This window comes from Suricata suricatta, chromosome 8 (assembly GCF_006229205.1).
Source record: "Suricata suricatta isolate VVHF042 chromosome 8, meerkat_22Aug2017_6uvM2_HiC, whole genome shotgun sequence".
Lineage (NCBI taxonomy): Eukaryota > Metazoa > Chordata > Mammalia > Carnivora > Herpestidae > Suricata > Suricata suricatta.
Genome location: NC_043707.1, coordinates 40,965,546 through 40,983,815, shown reverse-complemented (window position 1 = coordinate 40,983,815; position 18,270 = coordinate 40,965,546). Strand labels below are relative to the sequence as shown.

The 18,270-nt window shown below is 38.5% G+C and overlaps 1 protein-coding gene across 2 annotated transcripts in view; it reads left to right on the top strand.

Moving 5' to 3' along the window:
* Nucleotides 1–18,270, top strand: part of VPS45 (vacuolar protein sorting 45 homolog) — a 58,451-nt gene that overhangs the window by 1,583 nt on the left and 38,598 nt on the right. For both annotated transcript variants that reach the window (XM_029946131.1, XM_029946132.1), the window contains exons 3-10: nucleotides 2,285–2,345; nucleotides 7,064–7,143; nucleotides 8,450–8,518; nucleotides 8,639–8,776; nucleotides 9,197–9,307; nucleotides 12,413–12,547; nucleotides 12,987–13,100; nucleotides 13,499–13,666. In XM_029946131.1, the coding sequence (XP_029801991.1) occupies nucleotides 2,285–2,345; nucleotides 7,064–7,143; nucleotides 8,450–8,518; nucleotides 8,639–8,776; nucleotides 9,197–9,307; nucleotides 12,413–12,547; nucleotides 12,987–13,100; nucleotides 13,499–13,666 (876 nt within the window). The remainder of the gene's footprint in view (nucleotides 1–2,284; nucleotides 2,346–7,063; nucleotides 7,144–8,449; nucleotides 8,519–8,638; nucleotides 8,777–9,196; nucleotides 9,308–12,412; nucleotides 12,548–12,986; nucleotides 13,101–13,498; nucleotides 13,667–18,270) is intronic.

The following is an 18,270-nucleotide window of genomic DNA, read 5'->3' as shown; positions in this document are numbered from 1 at the left end:
TCTTATTTTGTATATTTCTCTTTTTGTTTTCTAATGCTTATTTTTGAGAGAGAGAGAGAGAGAGAGAGAGAGACAGGGTGCAAGCAGGGGAGGGAAGGGGGGGAGGGGGGAGAGGGAGACACGGAATCCAAAGGAGGCTCCAGGCTCTGAGCTGTCAGCCCAGAGCCCAATATGGGGCTCGAACTCACGAACCGTGAGATCATGATCTGAGCTGAAGTTAGACACTTAAGTAACTGAGCCATCCAGGCGCTCCTATATATTTTCTTTATATTCATGTTCTTCAAATCCAGTGCACTGTTTAACCATGCTTGTATACTATGTACTTTCTGAAATACAAATCTGATCGTGTCATCCCCACTTGAAATTCTTGAAGGACTTCTCATTGTTTTTATCCTAAAGACAAAGCTCCATAATTGTGGTTCTGTATGGTCTAGTTCCTGTCATTTGTACAGCTTCATTTCAAACCACCCCCCTTTGCTCTTAGACACATTAATCGTTCAGTTCGTTTTATTCTGTCATGCCACAGGCCACAGGACTTTTGAACAGGCTCTTCTCACTGCCTGGAATGTATTCACTTCCTCCAGAAAGTCTTCCCTGGTTTTGCTGACCAAGTCAAACTCCCATCTTATAAGCACTTAGAGCACCATCTTTTTCTCCCCATTGCTTGTCATAGTCCAAGTTTTATATGGTTTGCGAGAGTCTGTCTTCCTTGCCAGGCGAACCTCCATGAGAACAGAGGTGGTATGTTTTCTCACACTACTGTGTCTCCAGTGCCTACTGCAAGTGGGGACCTCAATAAATAGTTCCAGAATGAATGAGTACATTAATGCTGGGGTACAGTCATTTCTCGTTGTTTCCCATTTGTAGCTCTTTTGAAACTGGTGCTGAGAGGGATCTTAGAGATCATCTAGTCCATTTCCTAAGATTTTTCATTAGAAAACCTCTTTCACAGCTATATGTGTGTGTATATATATATATATATATATATATATATATATATATATACTCTCCCAGACTAAAAACAACTTTTCCTTAAAATTATAAAGTTAATTTTTAATGTTTGTTTAATCTAAATGACAATTAAAAAAACCTTTTTCCCATTTAGCAAGTGATGTGCATTGCTTACATTATTTTTAATTCTTTTAAAAAATGTGTTATTAAACATTCAAAACTGTATTTCAGGTCTAGTTTGGGGACCAAATTCCTATTGAAATTTAACTTGTTAGGGCTCCTGGGTGGCTCAGTCGGTTAAGCCTCCGACTTCGGCTCAGGTCAGATCTCACGGTCGTGGGTTCGAGTCCCGCATCAGGCTCTGTGCTGACAGCTAGCTCAGAGCCTGGAGCCTGCTTCCAGTTCTGTGTCCTTCTCTCTGCCCCTCCCCCTCTCATGCTCTGGTTCTCTCTGTATCAAAAATAAATAAAACATTAAAAAAAAATTTTTTTTAAAGAAATTTAACTTGTTAATAGTTAAATTTCTATCAAAAATGGGTAAAAACCCGCATTCTGATCTTATGTAATTGGAATTCTTATGTTTACTTCTAGATTTCATCTTTTATTTTTAAATAATGTAACTATATGAAAGGGCTTAGCTTGCTGTGTGCAAATACTTCACAAACATTACAGTTATACAATCTTAGGTCCCAATAAGTTAAAAGCCAAAGCAAATACAACTAAGTATATTTTCTCTTAAATGTTGATTTTTAAAGAATCAGCTACATTTTGATAGTCTATATAAGAATTTTGATGAGATGAATACTTTATAGGCCAGCAGCATGAGGCAAATTTGCAGAATTAGTATCAGTTTTATGTGGTAGTTCAACATCTGTGTTTTTAATATTTTTTCATGTTTTATTTATTTATGAGAGAGAAAGGGAACGCGAGCAGGGGAGGGGCAGAGAGAGGGAGACAGAGGATCCAAAGCCAGCTCTGTGCTGAGAGCAGATAGCCTGTTGCAAGGCTCAAACTCACAAACTATGAGGTCATGACCTGAGCTAAAGTCGGATGCTTAACTGACTGAGCTACCCAATCGCCCCTGTGTTTTTAATATTTTTAAGTCTTAATTTGGCCACGATAATGCAGCTATTAATATTATAGATGATTCGTGAATATTTACTGTATCTCTTTTTCACCACCAGCCCTACCCCTGCAATATGCAAACACTTAATCTAGACCTCAGCATATAGTGGATTCTCACTAATACTGAAATAAATCAATGGATGATATTTACTAATTTTTTACTTAAACAGTTCTCCTCCTATATTATTTGTTTATTCTTTCCTTTCTAGGAGAATGTGGATTATCTGATTCAAGAGCTCCGGAGACCAAAATACAGTATATATTTTATTTGTAAGTATATTATTTCACCTATTCGATCATGTAACCATATCCTAGATTGTTCTGTTGGGCACTGCATATCATCAAGTTAACTGAATTAAATTTATCACTATAGGAGTCTGATTTTTAAAAAAATTTTTTTTAATGTTTTATTTATTTTTGATACAGAGAGACAGAGCATGAGAGGGGGAGGGGCAGAGAGAGAAGGAGACACAGAACCAGAAGCAGGCTCCAGGCTTTGAGCTAGCTGTCAGCACAGAGCCCGACACAGGGCTTGAATCCACGAACGTGAGATCTGACCTGAGCCGAAGCCGGAGGCTTAACCGACTGAGCCACCCAGGCGCCTCGAGTCTGATTTTTTAAATGCCCTTTCAAAGTACTAAAAGTCTTGTGACTAACGTTGTATTTTAGAAAGCTGACTGAGCATGACATTTTTCATCATTGATTGATTAGGTAAAAATTATTTTTTGCCTTTGCCTTTCAAGATTCTTTGTAAGTCAAAAGTTATAAAAGTTATATAGCCAAATTTCACATTCCACTTCTGCAAAAAAAATTGTTTTAAAGAAAGGGCACACTTATTCCTTATTTTATACTTTCATGATCTGAGTTACAGAAGCTGATTTAGTTACTTGGAGGGAGGATATACTTGAGTTGTTGGAAAAGCAGAGATTTATTTACACACCAGATGAGAACATTCCACTTCTCTATCATACTTTATGTAAACCCTGGAAGAGTAAGTCACCCAGTAGATACCTCTTGTGTACATAATTGGGGAGGGGGATGTTGGGGGAAGGTGGAGCCCTAAAAATAAACCAGGTTTATGGTTACCATATATTTTATGGGAATTTCTTTCTTTTTTTTTTTAATGTAATACATTCTGCTTTGGAAGTTACATCCATTCTCCTCTAGATGTCATAATTGATCTTTATAGGATTAGTAAGTGGAGTTTATTTTGTGCCATTTCCAAAACAAAAGACAAAACTTAACTCTCAGTACCTAGGACATTTGAGAAATTTTAAAGCTTGTTTGAAGGCTATTTTAGGGTTTAGATTACACTCTCAGATATACATACTTTCTACACCATATGCAACAATAAATAATGATACCAAAAATTAACATTTGTGGGGTGCCTTGGTGGTTCAGTTGGTTAAGCATCCGACTCTGGCTCAGGTCATGATCTCATGGTTCATGGGTTCAAGCCCCATGTTGGGCTCTGTGCTGACATTTCAGAGCCTAGAGCCTGCTTATGATTCTGTGTCTCCCTCTCTCTGCCCCTCCCCTGCTCATAATCTGACTCTTTCTTTCTCTCTCTCAAAAATAAACATAAAAATGTTTTTTAAATTAACATTTGTGATAAGACTGTATTTTATAGAGAACTTCCAAATATATTATTTCAATCAGCCCTTACAACAACCCCAAGGGGTAAAAGTTGGCAATTCTATTAGTTTGTCATCCTAGGTGTTTTTTGTTGTTGTTGTTGTTGTTCATTTGTTTTGCCTGATAGGCACAGGTTTTCTTTTATAATTTAACATTTTTATTTTGAGATAATTTTATTCACATATAATTGTAAGAAATAATACAGGAATCCGTTTATTTTTAAACCCATGTCCCCCAGTGTGGCATCTCACAGAACTATAGCACAATACCACAGCCAGGTTATAGTCAGGGTACCAGATATTTCTGGGGCATCTGCATAGCTTGGTAAGTTAAGCATCCAGCTCTTGACTTCAGCTCAGGTCATGGTCTCACAGTTTGTGAGATCGAGCCCCACATTGGGCTCTGAACTGACACTGTGGAGCCTGCTTGGGATTCTTTCTCTCTGTCCCTCCCCTGCTCAATCTCTCTCTATCTCTCTCTCAAAATAAATCAACATTGAAAAGGTATATATTTCCTATTGCCCTTTTATAGCCAGATCCACTTCCCTCCCACCAACCTCTCAGTAACCCCTGGCAACCACTAATCTGTTTTCTATTTCTGTAATCTTGTCATGTCAGGAATGTTCTGTAAATGGAATTACACAGCATTTAACTCTTTGGGTTGGCTTTTTTTCACTCAGAATTCCTTAGCGATTCACCCAGGTGATGACGTGTATCATTCCTTTTTGTGACTGAGTAGTACTCCATGGTATGGATGTGCCATAGTTTAACTACTCACACATTGAAAGACATCTATGTTGTTTTTAGTTTTGGCTCCTAAAAATAAAGCTCTTATAAACATTCGTTTATAAAGTTTCCCTGTGACCATAAGTCTTCATTTCTCTGTCCAGGAGAGCAATTGCTGGGTCTTCTGGTAATTCCATGTTTAGTGTGTTAAGAAACTGCTAAATTGGGGGGTCTGGGAGGCTCAGTTGGTTAAGCCTCTGACTTTGGGTCAGGTCATGATCTCATGGTTGGTGGGTTTGAGGCTTGCGTGGGGCTCTGTGCTGACAGCTCAGAGCCAGATTCCGTATCTCCCTGTCTCTCTCTGCCTCTCCCCCCCTCAAGCTCTGTCTCTCTCTGTCTCAAAAATAAATAAAACACTTCAAAAAAGTTTATTAAAGAAAAAAAGAAAGTGCTAAATAAGGGCACCTGGCTGGCTTCTGCTGTTGAGCATGGGACTCTTTATTTCATCTCAGGTCATAATCCCAGGGTCATGGGATCAAGCCCTGCGTGGAACCCTTCTGTGGCTGCTGTCAGACTCGGCCCTGAGCATGGAGCCCGCTTAAGATTCTCCCTGTCCCCGTCTTTCTCGTCCCCTGCCCCTCCCCCGCTCACTCATGCTCATGTGCACTCTCAAAACATAAAAAATAAAAGGAAATTAAAAAAAAAGAAATTGCTAAATGTTTTCTAGAGTGATTATATCATTTTACTTTCCACTGCAGGGTACAGGTGATCATTTCTTTGTGTCCTTAGGAGCATAGCGTGTTGCCCCTATTCTTTTCATTTTAGCCCTTCTGAGAAGCGTGTGGTCATTACATTATTTTTAGTCTGATCATAAGCAAGTACTTCAGAAAGTGTAGAAACGTGTACTCAGTGATATATATGTATAAATGCGATCAATTCCCTGTGTTGCCAAATTTAAGGAGACGTCTAATCACTCTCATGCTTGTCTCTCAGTTAAAACTTGAGATGAAAGATTCCCTTTTCCTCTAAAGAGAGTTCTTTGATAGAGCAGTTGAGATTAATAATATTATCATCATAATATTGAATAGTCATTAATAAATCTGTTTTTTATTCTCCTCGTTCTTTTTTTTTTTTTTTTGAGAGAAAGAACATGAGTGGGGGAGGGGCAGAGCCAAGAATCGCAAACAGCCTCCTCACTGTCAGCACAGAGCCCGATGCAGGGCTTGAACTCACAAACCATGAGATCATGACCTGAGCGAAACCCAAGAATCAGACACTTAACCGACAGAGCCACCCAGGCACCCCTCGTTTCATATTTTTATAATTTCATTTTAGCGTTTTTACGTCTACTAAACATCTTGTGTGATAGGATCCTCCCTTCCTTTATTTTAATAAAAAACTATTTCTATTATGGAAATTTTCAAATGTACACAGAAGTAGACGATAGTGTAATAAATTCTGAAGTACCCATCACCCAGTTTCAAAAATTGCTTTGCCATGGCCTGTCTTATTTAGCAATGGTGCTGCCACCTACCTGCCCCTCCCCCACAGTGTTACTTTGAAAGAGATCTAAGATCTCATATGTGTTCATCCCTAAATATTTCCATATGCATCTCTATAAGATAAGGCCTTATTTTTATAAATACCATTATTATATCCAAATAACTCCTGTTTTTAAATACTCATTCAGTGTTCAAATTTCAAACTCTCTTGTGGTTTTGTTTTGTTTTTTTCCAGTGTTTTTATATTTGAATTAAGATCATAGTAAGATCTATATATACATTGCTATTAATTGCTATGTTAAATTTCTTTAATCTTCTATAGGTGTTCTTCCTCCCTCTTCTGCCCTCTCCCTCTTTCTCTCTCTCTCTTCCCCCTCTCTCCTCCCACTCCCCCCACCTTGTGCAATTTATTTATTAAAGAAACTACATTGTTCTGTTTAAGTTTCTCACAGCCTGCATCTTTCTGATTGTATCCCCATGGGGTAGTTTAACAAATTGTTTATAGTTTAAAATATTCCCCTATCCTCTAGTTTTGTAAATTGGTACTTGGATATAGAGGCTTAATTAGATTTAGGTTTGATTTCTTTTTGGCAAGAATATCTTATAGTCAGTGCTGTGTGCTTTCATTGGTTGTCTCTTATTGTGTTATTAGCAGCAGTTCATGCTCAGTGCCTGGGTCCATCATTGATCCATTAGAGGTTGATAGAAATGATGATGTTTTCATTCTGTCGTCATCATTCCTTCTTTGATTTTTGTCTGGAATATCTCCATAAAGAGAAATTTCCCCTCATCTTCTATTTAGTTATCTGGTGGTACAGTTTGTGTATGAGAGAATAAAAGCATACTTCTTTCATTTATTTCTTGTTTTCAATATAATGACTTGCTTCCCAGGTATCCTCCAAAGCCTACATAGTGGTCTTTTTTTTTTTAAGTATTATTATGGATTTATTAATTTAAACATATTTGTGCTACCCATTTCCATGGGAAGAGGTTTGACTCTGACATCTACCACAACATATACCAGACTTCACTTAGTCATTAGGCTTTAACTGTGAAGCCCATTTATTTCTAATTGCAGCAAAGGTGATCTCCTTTGAATCAACCGCAACTCATATGTCTGTTTCAGATTTCAGTAATGTGATCAGCAAGAGTGATGTGAAGTCATTAGCTGAAGCTGATGAACAGGAAGTTGTGGCTGAAGTTCAGGTAAACACACTGGTCCTCTAACGCATCACTTACAGCGGCCCTTTTTAAGGTGTGCATCTAAAATAAGAAGAGTGCTGTCTCAAGAGAGGCTGTCGATCAGACCCAATAAATGTGCATTGCATCAAACTGTTCTCCTATTTAGAAAGTTTGCAAGAGGTATCAAATTGAGTGGAAACAAAATTAAAGGAATCAGTGGGAATAAGGAGATTGGACTGGTATTAGATCCTACTGAACAGGTAAGGAGGGTTTCACAGAGTTGGGGACAGAGTCAGATAAACCTTCCGCTAGTTTTATGAACCACCTTCTGAGACCGTTCATCTACAAGGCTGTGTCTGATTGGGAAAGAATAGACAGTAAAGGATGTGAATGAGGTTTGTTAAAGTTGTGTTTGTGATTATCTTGCTCTGGGAGGTAAAAAGCACACTGTTGTCATTAGGTTAAAACGTGGCAACTTCTAAATATTCTGCATGGCATGAAATAAGTCACATTAGAATATACCATGTTACCTTTTACTTCTTAAACACTTCGGTGTTCTTGAATACATTTATCACAGGTGTTTGAATACATTTATCACCTGAGTGAAGACTAGGGCAGCAAATAAACAAATTTTGGATTTTCGGAAGGATAAATGAATAAAAAAGAATGACCTATTTTAAATCATATTCTGCCTTGTGAGAGTATACTGGATTAAAAAAAAAGAATACACTGAACACCAAAGTTCTTTTTCATCTGTCTGTGACATTGTATAAATATCCTGTAGCAGTGTCTTAGTTTCACTAATGGGTATGTGTGCTCAGAGGTCTCCGGAAATGTAATATATATACTTCTACAACTTTGTTTTTTGTTTTTTAGAAGATTTATTATTATTGCTACTATATTATTTTTTTTAATGTTTTGTTGTTTATGAGAGAGAGAGAGAGAGACAGCGTGAGCAGAGGAGGGTCAGAGAGAGGGGGAGACACAGAATCCAAAGACAGGCTCCAGGCTCTGAACTAGCTGTTAGCACAGAGCCTGACTCAGGGCTCAAACCCACGAACTGTGAGATCACGACCTGAGCTGAAGTCGGACGTGTGACCGGTTGAGTCACCCAGGCACCCCTATTGTTGCTACTATGTTATAATTGTTTTATTTCCCCATACTGACTATCACTACTCAATTATTAATTGATTAATTTTTAAATCTCTTTTGCACCTGCATTTGCTCAAATTTGATTGTATCATGTACTATTTATGTCACATATGAAAATATTACTTTATGATACAGTTGGAATTTATGAAATGACTGTGATCTTGTGCTTTGTTTGCAGGAATTTTATGGTGATTACATTGCTGTGAATCCACATTTGTTTTCCCTCAATATTTTGGGTTGTTGCCAGGTATGGAACAAAAAAGATTTAAAAATAAGTTTATCAGGTGGGAGTTAATTCAGCAAGTTGATTGGACTTGTAAGAAAAGAATGCAAATATTTTCTCTGAATATACATTTTTAACAAAAAGGGTCGGAATTGGGATCCAGCCCAGCTATCCAGAACAACTCAAGGACTGACGGCTCTCCTTTTATCTCTGAAGAAATGTCCCATGATTCGTTATCAGCTTTCATCAGAGTCAGCAAAGAGACTTGCAGAATGTGTTAAGGTATGACTTTTTCTATCCCCCGTTCCAAAGCCCATTCATTTCCTTATCATATTTCAGAAACTGTAGGAATAGTTTATCTCTAACCAATGAGGTGATATGTTAGGTTTACTGACAAAGAGGTAGATAAAAAACCAAAAGCAACAATTTAGAGCTGAGATTCTTAGACTCAACTCAAAAAACTTTTGCAAGCCATTCAACCTATTTTGATCCAGTTAAGCCATTTGTAAAATAGAGTTTTAAATCCTAACCTCTTAAATAGGATGCTACCCAACACTGTCAGGCTATTGAGTCCTTTTCTGGAAAGCTTCCGGAGATGCAAAGAACGGTTGTTAAATGTGGATTTTATGTATGAATTCTGTTTACATCATCTCTGTCTGCAACTCATTGGTTGACCAAACCCTCTTTCTCTCTCATCCACAGCAAGTAATAACTAAAGAATATGAACTGTTTGAATTCCGGCGGACTGAGGTTCCCCCGTTGCTGCTTATTCTAGATCGTTGTGATGATGCCATCACCCCATTGCTAAACCAGGTGCGGAACCCCTTTATGAGCCTCATAGAAGTCCGAGTCCAAGTGGCATTCGTCAAAATGCCAATGTGGAAACGAGTGGTGTCGTCCGTGTGTTCGCCTCCCTGTCTTCAGCTTTTCTCTTTTTTGCCTTGTATTTCTTATTGTTTTGGTATCCCTGTTCTTCCAGCCACAGTCATCTTCGATTCTTTCTTCTGCTTCGTCCTTCTCGTCCCTTTCTGCCACCACCTCCACCCCTATCAAGGCCACTTCTAGCTTCTGTAGGTTCTACTTTTACAGTGTTTGTCTGCGAGTTTCCATTCTTGATGCCATTACCTTGGTGTACACCCTAATCTCTTATAAGATTACTGAAATAGTCATCTACTTGATTCCTCACTCTTATTTCTTTTTTTTTTCTATAATAGAACAGATCTATACTTTTTATTTATTTTATTTCCTTTTCAGTAACTTTAAGTCCTTGAGGACACAGAATCACATGGATTCCAGACTCCATGTGATTCTGTGTCCTGTGGCCTAAGCAGGGAGGCTGCTTCGGAACTGACAGGAACATGCCCCTGTCTCCTGGAATACGAGCTTCCTTTTCCCAGACTCCTCGGGTTTTGTTCATTTTGCCACCAGGGGCCACTGTGTTGCTCTTTTCTTTGTACACATTGAGCACATCTCTGGCCTAGATAGAATTCAGTTTCATCCTGAGCATCAACACCTTCAGTTTTAAGAGCTGTGTGCTCCCTTTGGTTCTCGAGACCCTGCTTACAGCCAGCAGAAATGGCCTTGAACCATAGCCTTCCAGGAATGTTTGTCATTTTAGGAATCCTGTTCCAAGATTACTGAAACAGAAAAGCCTCAATTCCCCACTTTTAATTTCTTCCCACTCTAATATATTCCAGACACATATTATTAAAGTATTTATTTATTTATTTATTTATTGAGAGTAAGAGAGAACACAAGTGAGGAAGGGGCAGAGAGAGAGGAAGGGAGAGAATCCCAAGCAGGCTCCACACTGCCAGCACAGAGTCCGAAGTGGGGCTCAAACCCACAAAGCCTTGAGATCGTGACCTGAGCCAAAATCAAGAATCGGATGCTTGGCCAACTGAGCCACCCAGGCACCCCTTAACTTACTTTTCCTAAAGCACAGTTCTCATCTTTTTACTCTTGACTTAAACGTCTTCAATGGTTCCCATTTGCCTACCAACTTAAATACAGACTCCTGAACTTGGCATCTAAGAGCCTTCACAATATAGGCCCAACTTAGTTAACCTACAGCTTAGTACCGTGCTGGTGTGTCATGTGGTTTCCGGCCATCATTTTATTCATGTTGGGACCTCTGTCTAAACTCTGGAATGTTTGGAATACCTTCTTTTCCTATCTTCACCTATCAACATTCTTCTTTAAAACCACTCAAAACGTCTCCTTGAAGCATTTAGTTCTCATAGTCAGACATGTTCTTTTTTCCCTAAAATTACTACACAGCTCTGTGTCTCTTGTGCTGCACTTACCATGCTGTACCTGATTGTTTTCACACATTCCTTCAAGGCAGACTGTGTCTTACCTGTGTTTATTCTTCTGCAAGCAGAAGAACTGTACCTTATACAAAGTGGAGGCTTTATGAGCAGTGACTTTGAGTTTGTAGGGAAAGGCGTAGTCTATATTTCAGTTTCTTCCCAGCTTATAATCATGCCAGGAAAAATCTTTAACTATGAAGTGCAACTTCTCTATGGTAAGTTAGCCCTATATTTCTAAAACACAAACTAATATATGTTCACTAAAGACATTTTGATAATATAAAAAAGTAGAAAGAAAAATTATTGCCTATACTTCTGTTTCCCAAAGGAAAACAACCATTCATTCAACAAATGAAGACATGTTATGTGCCAGATGTTGTGTTAAGTATTGGAGTTATAGGTTAAAAAGATGTAGTCTCTGTTCTCAAAGAGCTTATGATCCATTGGGGAGAGAAGTAAACTGATAACTTTTAAAGTGTTTATTTATTTTTGAGAGAGGGAGCATGTGAGTGGGGAAGGGGGCAGAGAGAGAGGGAGACAGAGGATCTGAAGCAGGCTCTGCACTGATAGCACAGGGCTCGAACCCATGAACCGTGAGATCATGACGTAAACTGAAGTGGGACACAACCAACTAAGCCACCCAGGTGCCCCAGCTGATAATTTTGATTATAGAGTGAGCGCTAATGGTAGAAGCACGCACAGGGTGCTACCCATGGGAGCATACCATGTTGTACTTAGTTTATGTGCCCAGTGAAACCTGCTTTTTTAAGGATTCATTTGGCAAATATTTTTGGAAATGAAGCACCTTCTTTTATAACCTCTTAAGTATTCTTTCTTAATAAGCCTCTATTGCAAAAGATGAAGTAAAGGTGTATAAATCTTCCAGCATTTAGATTCTAGAGTTAGAGAGTAATTTGCTGGAAAATACTTAGTTTTGTCTAAAGGACGTATGACTAAAGTAACCCATTCTCCATAAATGGTGAGAAGGCAAAATTTGTAGTTTCTCCAGATAAGTTCACATTTTGTAAGAATGGAAATCAATCCTTCACAATTCATATTCAGGAAAAATATGAAATCAAATGGATACAGAGGCAGGTTTCTGCATATGTGTGTTTTGATCAGTGTACAAGGTTTTTTTCTGATGATATTAGTGTTCCCAGGATAAATATAGCCCCACTCAGATCTGCAAGAACACACTTCTCGGGCTGCAGAAAACCACAGAAGCACACAGGAAATGGTACAGCCTGTCACAGCAGTACCAAGATAGCCCTATCTGTGAAGCCAAAAATATACTCTTAATTCACAGGCAAAAAGCAGAGCTAATGATAGATCTAATTTGTTTTCTTTCCATCAGGAATATTAATCTCCCCGCCCTTCCTCCGAACGTATAAAATCTAAAAGCATTTTGACTTTTAGCCTAACCAACTACAGCGTCTGAATGCTTTGTGTAACACAAAGTATTAATAAAACTTGAACTAAATAAAGAGCCTTTGTGTAAAAAAGACTAGATGCTAAGAATATTACCAATTGGTATTTGTTTTCCTGAACATTTGCTTTTACCATGTTTTGTCAGTTACCGATTTTTCTGTCCTCATTCTTCATTTAGTGGACATACCAGGCCATGGTCCATGAGCTACTGGGCATAAACAACAATCGGATTGATCTTTCCAGAGTGCCGGGAATCAGTAAAGACTTAAGAGAGGTGGTCCTATCTGCTGAAAATGATGAATTCTATGCTAACGTAGGTGGTTAAAATTTTTTTTAATTGTTTTTCATTGTTTTTATGTAAGAAGGCCAGTCTTGACTCATTCGAATGAAAAGAGGTACAGGATTTCATGTGGAAGGATGATAGAGGCATCCTGTAGATAAACTACATCTCACAAGAAGACGGACGATGTGGATTCTGACCCTTTAACAGTTTGTTTCCATGGAAATCACATATTTAGTGTTACACGTTCATAATTAGAACCCGATTTATTTACTTCCTTCCCTTCTGTAGCCCTTTGTGAGAATAGTAATGGCATTCATCACCCGTGTCCTGGCCACTATCCAGATTTGGTCATTATAATGGAATTTTCTTGCCTTTCAATTCCGTCTTTGGGATTCTTTCTCACTTCTTTTAAATGATCGGAAAGTCAGACTCATTGCTAGAACTGAGTTTCCAACTTCCTTTTTCACAGAATATGTACCTGAACTTTGCTGAGATTGGCAGCAATATAAAGACTCTCATGGAAGACTTTCAGAAGAAGAAACCAAAAGAACAGCAAAAACTAGAATCAATAGCAGACATGAAGGTAAATTGAACATGTTCATGGATGACTAACATGCAAGACTTTGGTACTATTCGTGTAAGCAACATTTCTGGGATATTCTCCGTCTGATTTCTGCCTTGATTCATTTTGTTTGGTTTGAAATGATTTTCTGTACTATTTCTCTTTAGGAAACAGTGTAGTGAAAACTTCATAACAAGCCATGTGCTTCTTTCCATTCTTCAGTCACATTTGGACTATTTAAAGAGTCAGTCCACTGACATCTACTAGTTCTTCTCTTCTTGAGCAAAGACAAAACACCCTGTGACTGGTAGATGCCTCAGTCTGGGTGGAACAATTCCTGCTTATGCATCCCTTCTTCATACACGTCTGTCCTCAGTCAGGAACTAACAGAATCCCCGCTTGATGTTTTCCCACGACAGGCCTTTGTGGAGAACTACCCACAGTTTAAGAAGATGTCTGGGACTGTATCAAAGCATGTGACAGTGGTTGGAGAGCTGTCCCGGTTGGTCAGTGAGCGGAATCTGCTGGAAGTTTCAGAAGTTGAGCAAGAACTGGCCTGTCAAAATGACCATTCTAGTGCTCTCCAGGTATCTATTCAGTCCAATTTGATGAGCACCTACTATGTGTAAGGCACTGTGCCAGGCAGAGCAAGAGATACAAAGGCAAGTAATCCTTCTTCACCCACATGGAATTTGTTATGTAACAAGGAGTTGAGACTAGAGCACAGAATAACTTGAGTTAAGATAGATACAAGTTAAGAACCACAGGAGAAGAAGAAGGTGCAGTCGCAAAGGGTTCAGGCTGCTGAGTTAATGAGCATGTACGAGGGTGTCCTATAGAAGGAATACTAGACTAAAATCAGAAGATCTGGATTTTAGCCATTTGCCACTTGCTAGCTTTGTGACCTAGAGCTGCTCACTTATTTTCTGAACCGGTTTACTCATCCATAAAATGAGCACAATGAAAGTTTCATCACAATGTTGTAACGAAGATTCTAAAGATGCAATATATATGAAAATGCATTATCTGAGTGTTTTATTATTGAACACCTCCTCTTCATTCCATAAACGTGAATGCCTGCTGTGTGTACATAGTGCTGTAAGGATCTAGAGGTATGAAGAGGAAAACGATACCATGCTTTTCCTCAGAGAGCTCACACGATAGTAGGGAAGAGAGAGATTTAAACCAGGAATTACCATTTGATAAGCGCTGTTATGGTAGAGGTATTTACCCAGGGATATGGAAATATGGAGGAAGGACCACTGTTTTCCCTAAGGATGAGGCTTCTTAAAGAAGACGACGTTAGATTGGGTCTGGACAAGTTAGTCAGAGTGCACCAAATAGAAGAGGGAAAATTCTTAGAGAGAGAATGCAGGTATGGAGACATTGTGGGGGGAGGGAATTAAGGGAGCAGAAAATAATTCAATGTAGCTACTGCAGGGTACAAGAGAAGGAGTGGTCTTAGATAACCCAGAAACACTGGGGCCCAATTTTGGCCATTGAAAGGTGATAGGGCTTTAATCTTAAAATGTTGAGAGCTACCAGAAGATTTTAGAAGAAGAGGGACATAATCAGACCCTGGTCTTAAGAAGTCTGCAGCATCATTGAAGGGACAAAACTAAAACACAAGATACACTTAATGTTCCGAGATAATATTTAATTAAGTCAAAATTGTGATGCTGACTCTAATAAGAGTTGAGGTTACTAAGAGAAGTCCCTTAGAGAAGGTGATATTAAGACGGACCATCGAGAATGAATGGAATCTGGAGGAAGATTTCATTCAGGGTTAACAGAAAAGCGCAGATGCAGAAGTATGCAAAAAGTAATAAACAGTGTGAGAGTGGGTGTGGAAGAAAAAGGAGATAAAACTGAATCGGTAAACAGGAACCGTTTATGAAGACGCTTGTCAGAGGAATTTGCACTTGCTGAGGTAAGCAAAGAGATCCATTGTGGGGTCATATGTAGAAGGTCCTTATGATGAAAGCACTATTTTAGGAAATTTAATCTAGTAAGGATGCTTTGGAGGTGAAAAAACTGAAATTAGGCTGGTAGACTCCTAGTGATAGTACTAAAAATATACAGTAAGAGCAAACCTGAGAGACAATTCAAAGAGACAAGACAACAGTTTAGCAACAGATTGGATATACGAATAACAAGACAACAAATCCAGTAATTCCAAGGCTCCTGAGAAATGACAGTGTGGTATCACTGGCAATAAGTCACTTGGGAATGAGAGTCCTTTGGGGGGTGGCCGTTTCTAAGGCACTCCCATAATTTCCTTATTTATAGGGCTTCTATTCTATAACTTGGTTTCTCCTTTCCCGGCTGCAATTCAATTTTATAAAATAAAGCCAGCGCGGTATAATGGAAACAACACAAGCGTTGGAGACAGACTGTCCTGGCTTTAATTCTGTGTCTAGGTACCAGAGTTTTTTTGAGGAAGTTATGTACTTTTCCTAAGCCTCAGGGATGAAGACTTCAAACTTTTAGATTCCTACTCGGATTCAGTGAGATATGTAAAATCCTTCACATATGATAGGTGCTTTGTAAATGTTGGTTCTCCCCCTCTAAGCAGAATGTTTTAAATATACGGTACAACTAAAACAGAGAAATCCATCCCCCTGCGCTGCTCTAGTTATAGCAGCGTCTTTACTGGGATTTTTAGTTGTTACTTTTTGTGTTTATTAAGATTTCCTCTGAAAACACCATCATTTTGAAAATCGTAATGATGCTTTTGCTTTATATTTATGAAAAGTACTTCCGTCATCGCTTTGAATTTTATCCCTGTGTTCTTAAGTCTTTCAAAGAACTTCTAGGCTAGTTTTATTCTTTTTTTAATTGTATTAAATTCTAATTCTTAAATAGATAGTGTAAGTACGTGGTTCACCAAGAGGTGTGTAGTGAAAACTGGGTCTGTTTCTAGCCTCACATGCACCCTTACCGTTAGCGGTGGATATGCAAGTCTGCCTGAGCGAGTGTGTCCCTCTCTGTGAAATTCAGACGATACCATACTGTACACATAGCTCTGCATTCTGCTTTTTCACTTAGCCATGTTTCTCAGAGACTGTTCCAAATCAGAACCTAAACACTCATTCTTTTTGATCACTAAATTGTATTCCTTCATAAAGATGTCTGTTACACTGGACCAACTTACTTTAAACAATACTACTAATAACCCCTCACGGTTGTTTTGTGGGTCTCATAGAAGTATTCCTATGAAAACTTTTTATTTTTCTCAGTGAAATGAATTTCTTTCTCTCATTAAATCAAAACAAAATTTTGTCCTGTAATGAAATTTCAATTCCCTTCTGTTTCTTGGGGAGCCTGGGTAGCTCCGTTGGTTGAGTGTCCAACTCTTGACTTCAGCTGGGGTCAGGATCCCAGGGTCATGGGATCGAGCCCAGTGTCAGGGTCCATGCTGAGCGTCGAGTCTACTTAACACTCTCTCCCTGTCTCCCTCCCCCTACTCATGCATGCCCTCTCTTTCTCTCTCTCTCTTTCAAAGAAAAACAGTTTCAATAAATAAATTTCCTTCTGTTTCTTTATCATTTTATTTTCCTCTTTGAAACAATGGAACCAAACTTAATCACTAGTCAGTTTTAGTATCTTTATTTGTGTCTCTCTACCATATGGAGAGCAGTTGGACAAGGTTACTGTAAGTCCTTGCCTGAAATCTCATTTCTTGTTCACTTTAAGAGACAAAAATAGATACTTTAAAAGATGAATTCCATTTGTGATCTACTTTATATTTTAAAAAGTTACCTTTGAAGGTTTTCTTGACCATGTTGTTAGGGTTTTACAGTACGCAATTGATTTGGACTCCTCCACCATAAAGGATTTCTTTGGCAACATGATTTAAATAAGTCCATGAAGGGAGCTTTTGTTTGATAATGAGTAAATGCCAGGGGCCTGACCCCTAGATGGGTCACAGCATTCCTTGGCTTGACCTTAGATGATAATATATCGTGAGGCAATGAATTGAGGTTTTTGAGTTATAAATGGGGTTTGCTTTATTGAATAGTAACTATATCATGGTGAAGGGAAAAAAGTCACATATTGCTAAAAATTAATCTGTAAATTGCTGCCACTTCTAACCAGTTATCCTACAGGCTACCAACAATTTGATTTAGAAGAATTTTCACTGGAACCAAACTGCAGAGTATATCATTGAAACCTATCCAGAGCCTCAGAAGAGACTCATTCGATTAGTAAGGAAGATTTATTTTCATGCCATGAAGAGAAACATCTTTAGAAAGTAAACAGCCCCCCACCCTGTGTGTCATATCATAGCTTTTCATTTAGAAGGAGGAACTAGTCTATTTTATGTCCTCCTTTCCCGACCTTGGGTAAAAGATCTCAGGTCATCCTATTATGTATGTAAAGACTCAATAAATGCTTGTGAGAAATATGAAGAGGACAGTTCTGTTTGAAGCAGGATGGAGTAGTGGCTAAGAGGTTGGGGCTTTGATAGCTTAGGTTGGAAAATGATAACCACTCTAAGCCTTAGTCTTTTTGTCTGTAAAATGGGGGGGAAATCACAGTACTTAGCTTAAAGATTTTTGTGAGGGTTCGGTGAGCTGGTACATAAAAAGCACTTAATATTGTACCTGGTACTTGCAACATTTAATAAGTAGTAACTGTCATGATTATCAGTATTATTCTCTGAGGACACATTCTGTTTTCTTCGTGGCATCCAGGACATATTTTCTAGTCTACTCATCACCTCAGATCCCTCCCTGATTGCGGAAGGGTTTTTCTGCTTCTCATTAAAATTGTAAGAAAATGGTTTGAGACACCTTGAGGTGACAATTTTACTTTCCCATTAGGAATTAAGAATAAAATGATCCTCTAGAGCAGCATTTAACCAGCATTTCAGAAACAGTGTTGGCCAGAAAAAGCTAAATTTTATGTTGACTGGATATTAAGAAAAAGAATACTGACTCAGATGTATTTCCCAGTCAGTGGAATTGGGTCCTGCCTACTTTCTATCATTTTTCCTAGATAAGCTCCTTATAGTCCCACAACACTGTTCTCTCAAATTGTTATATTAGACTCAATTTTTTTTTTATCATATTAGCATGTTGAAGGCTTCTGCCAATTTCATCTTGCTATTCTAATCTGCTGGTTTATAAGGCTACTCATTGACAATTTTACTACAGTTTTGTGATTTTATAGTTACTTGAGTATCTCA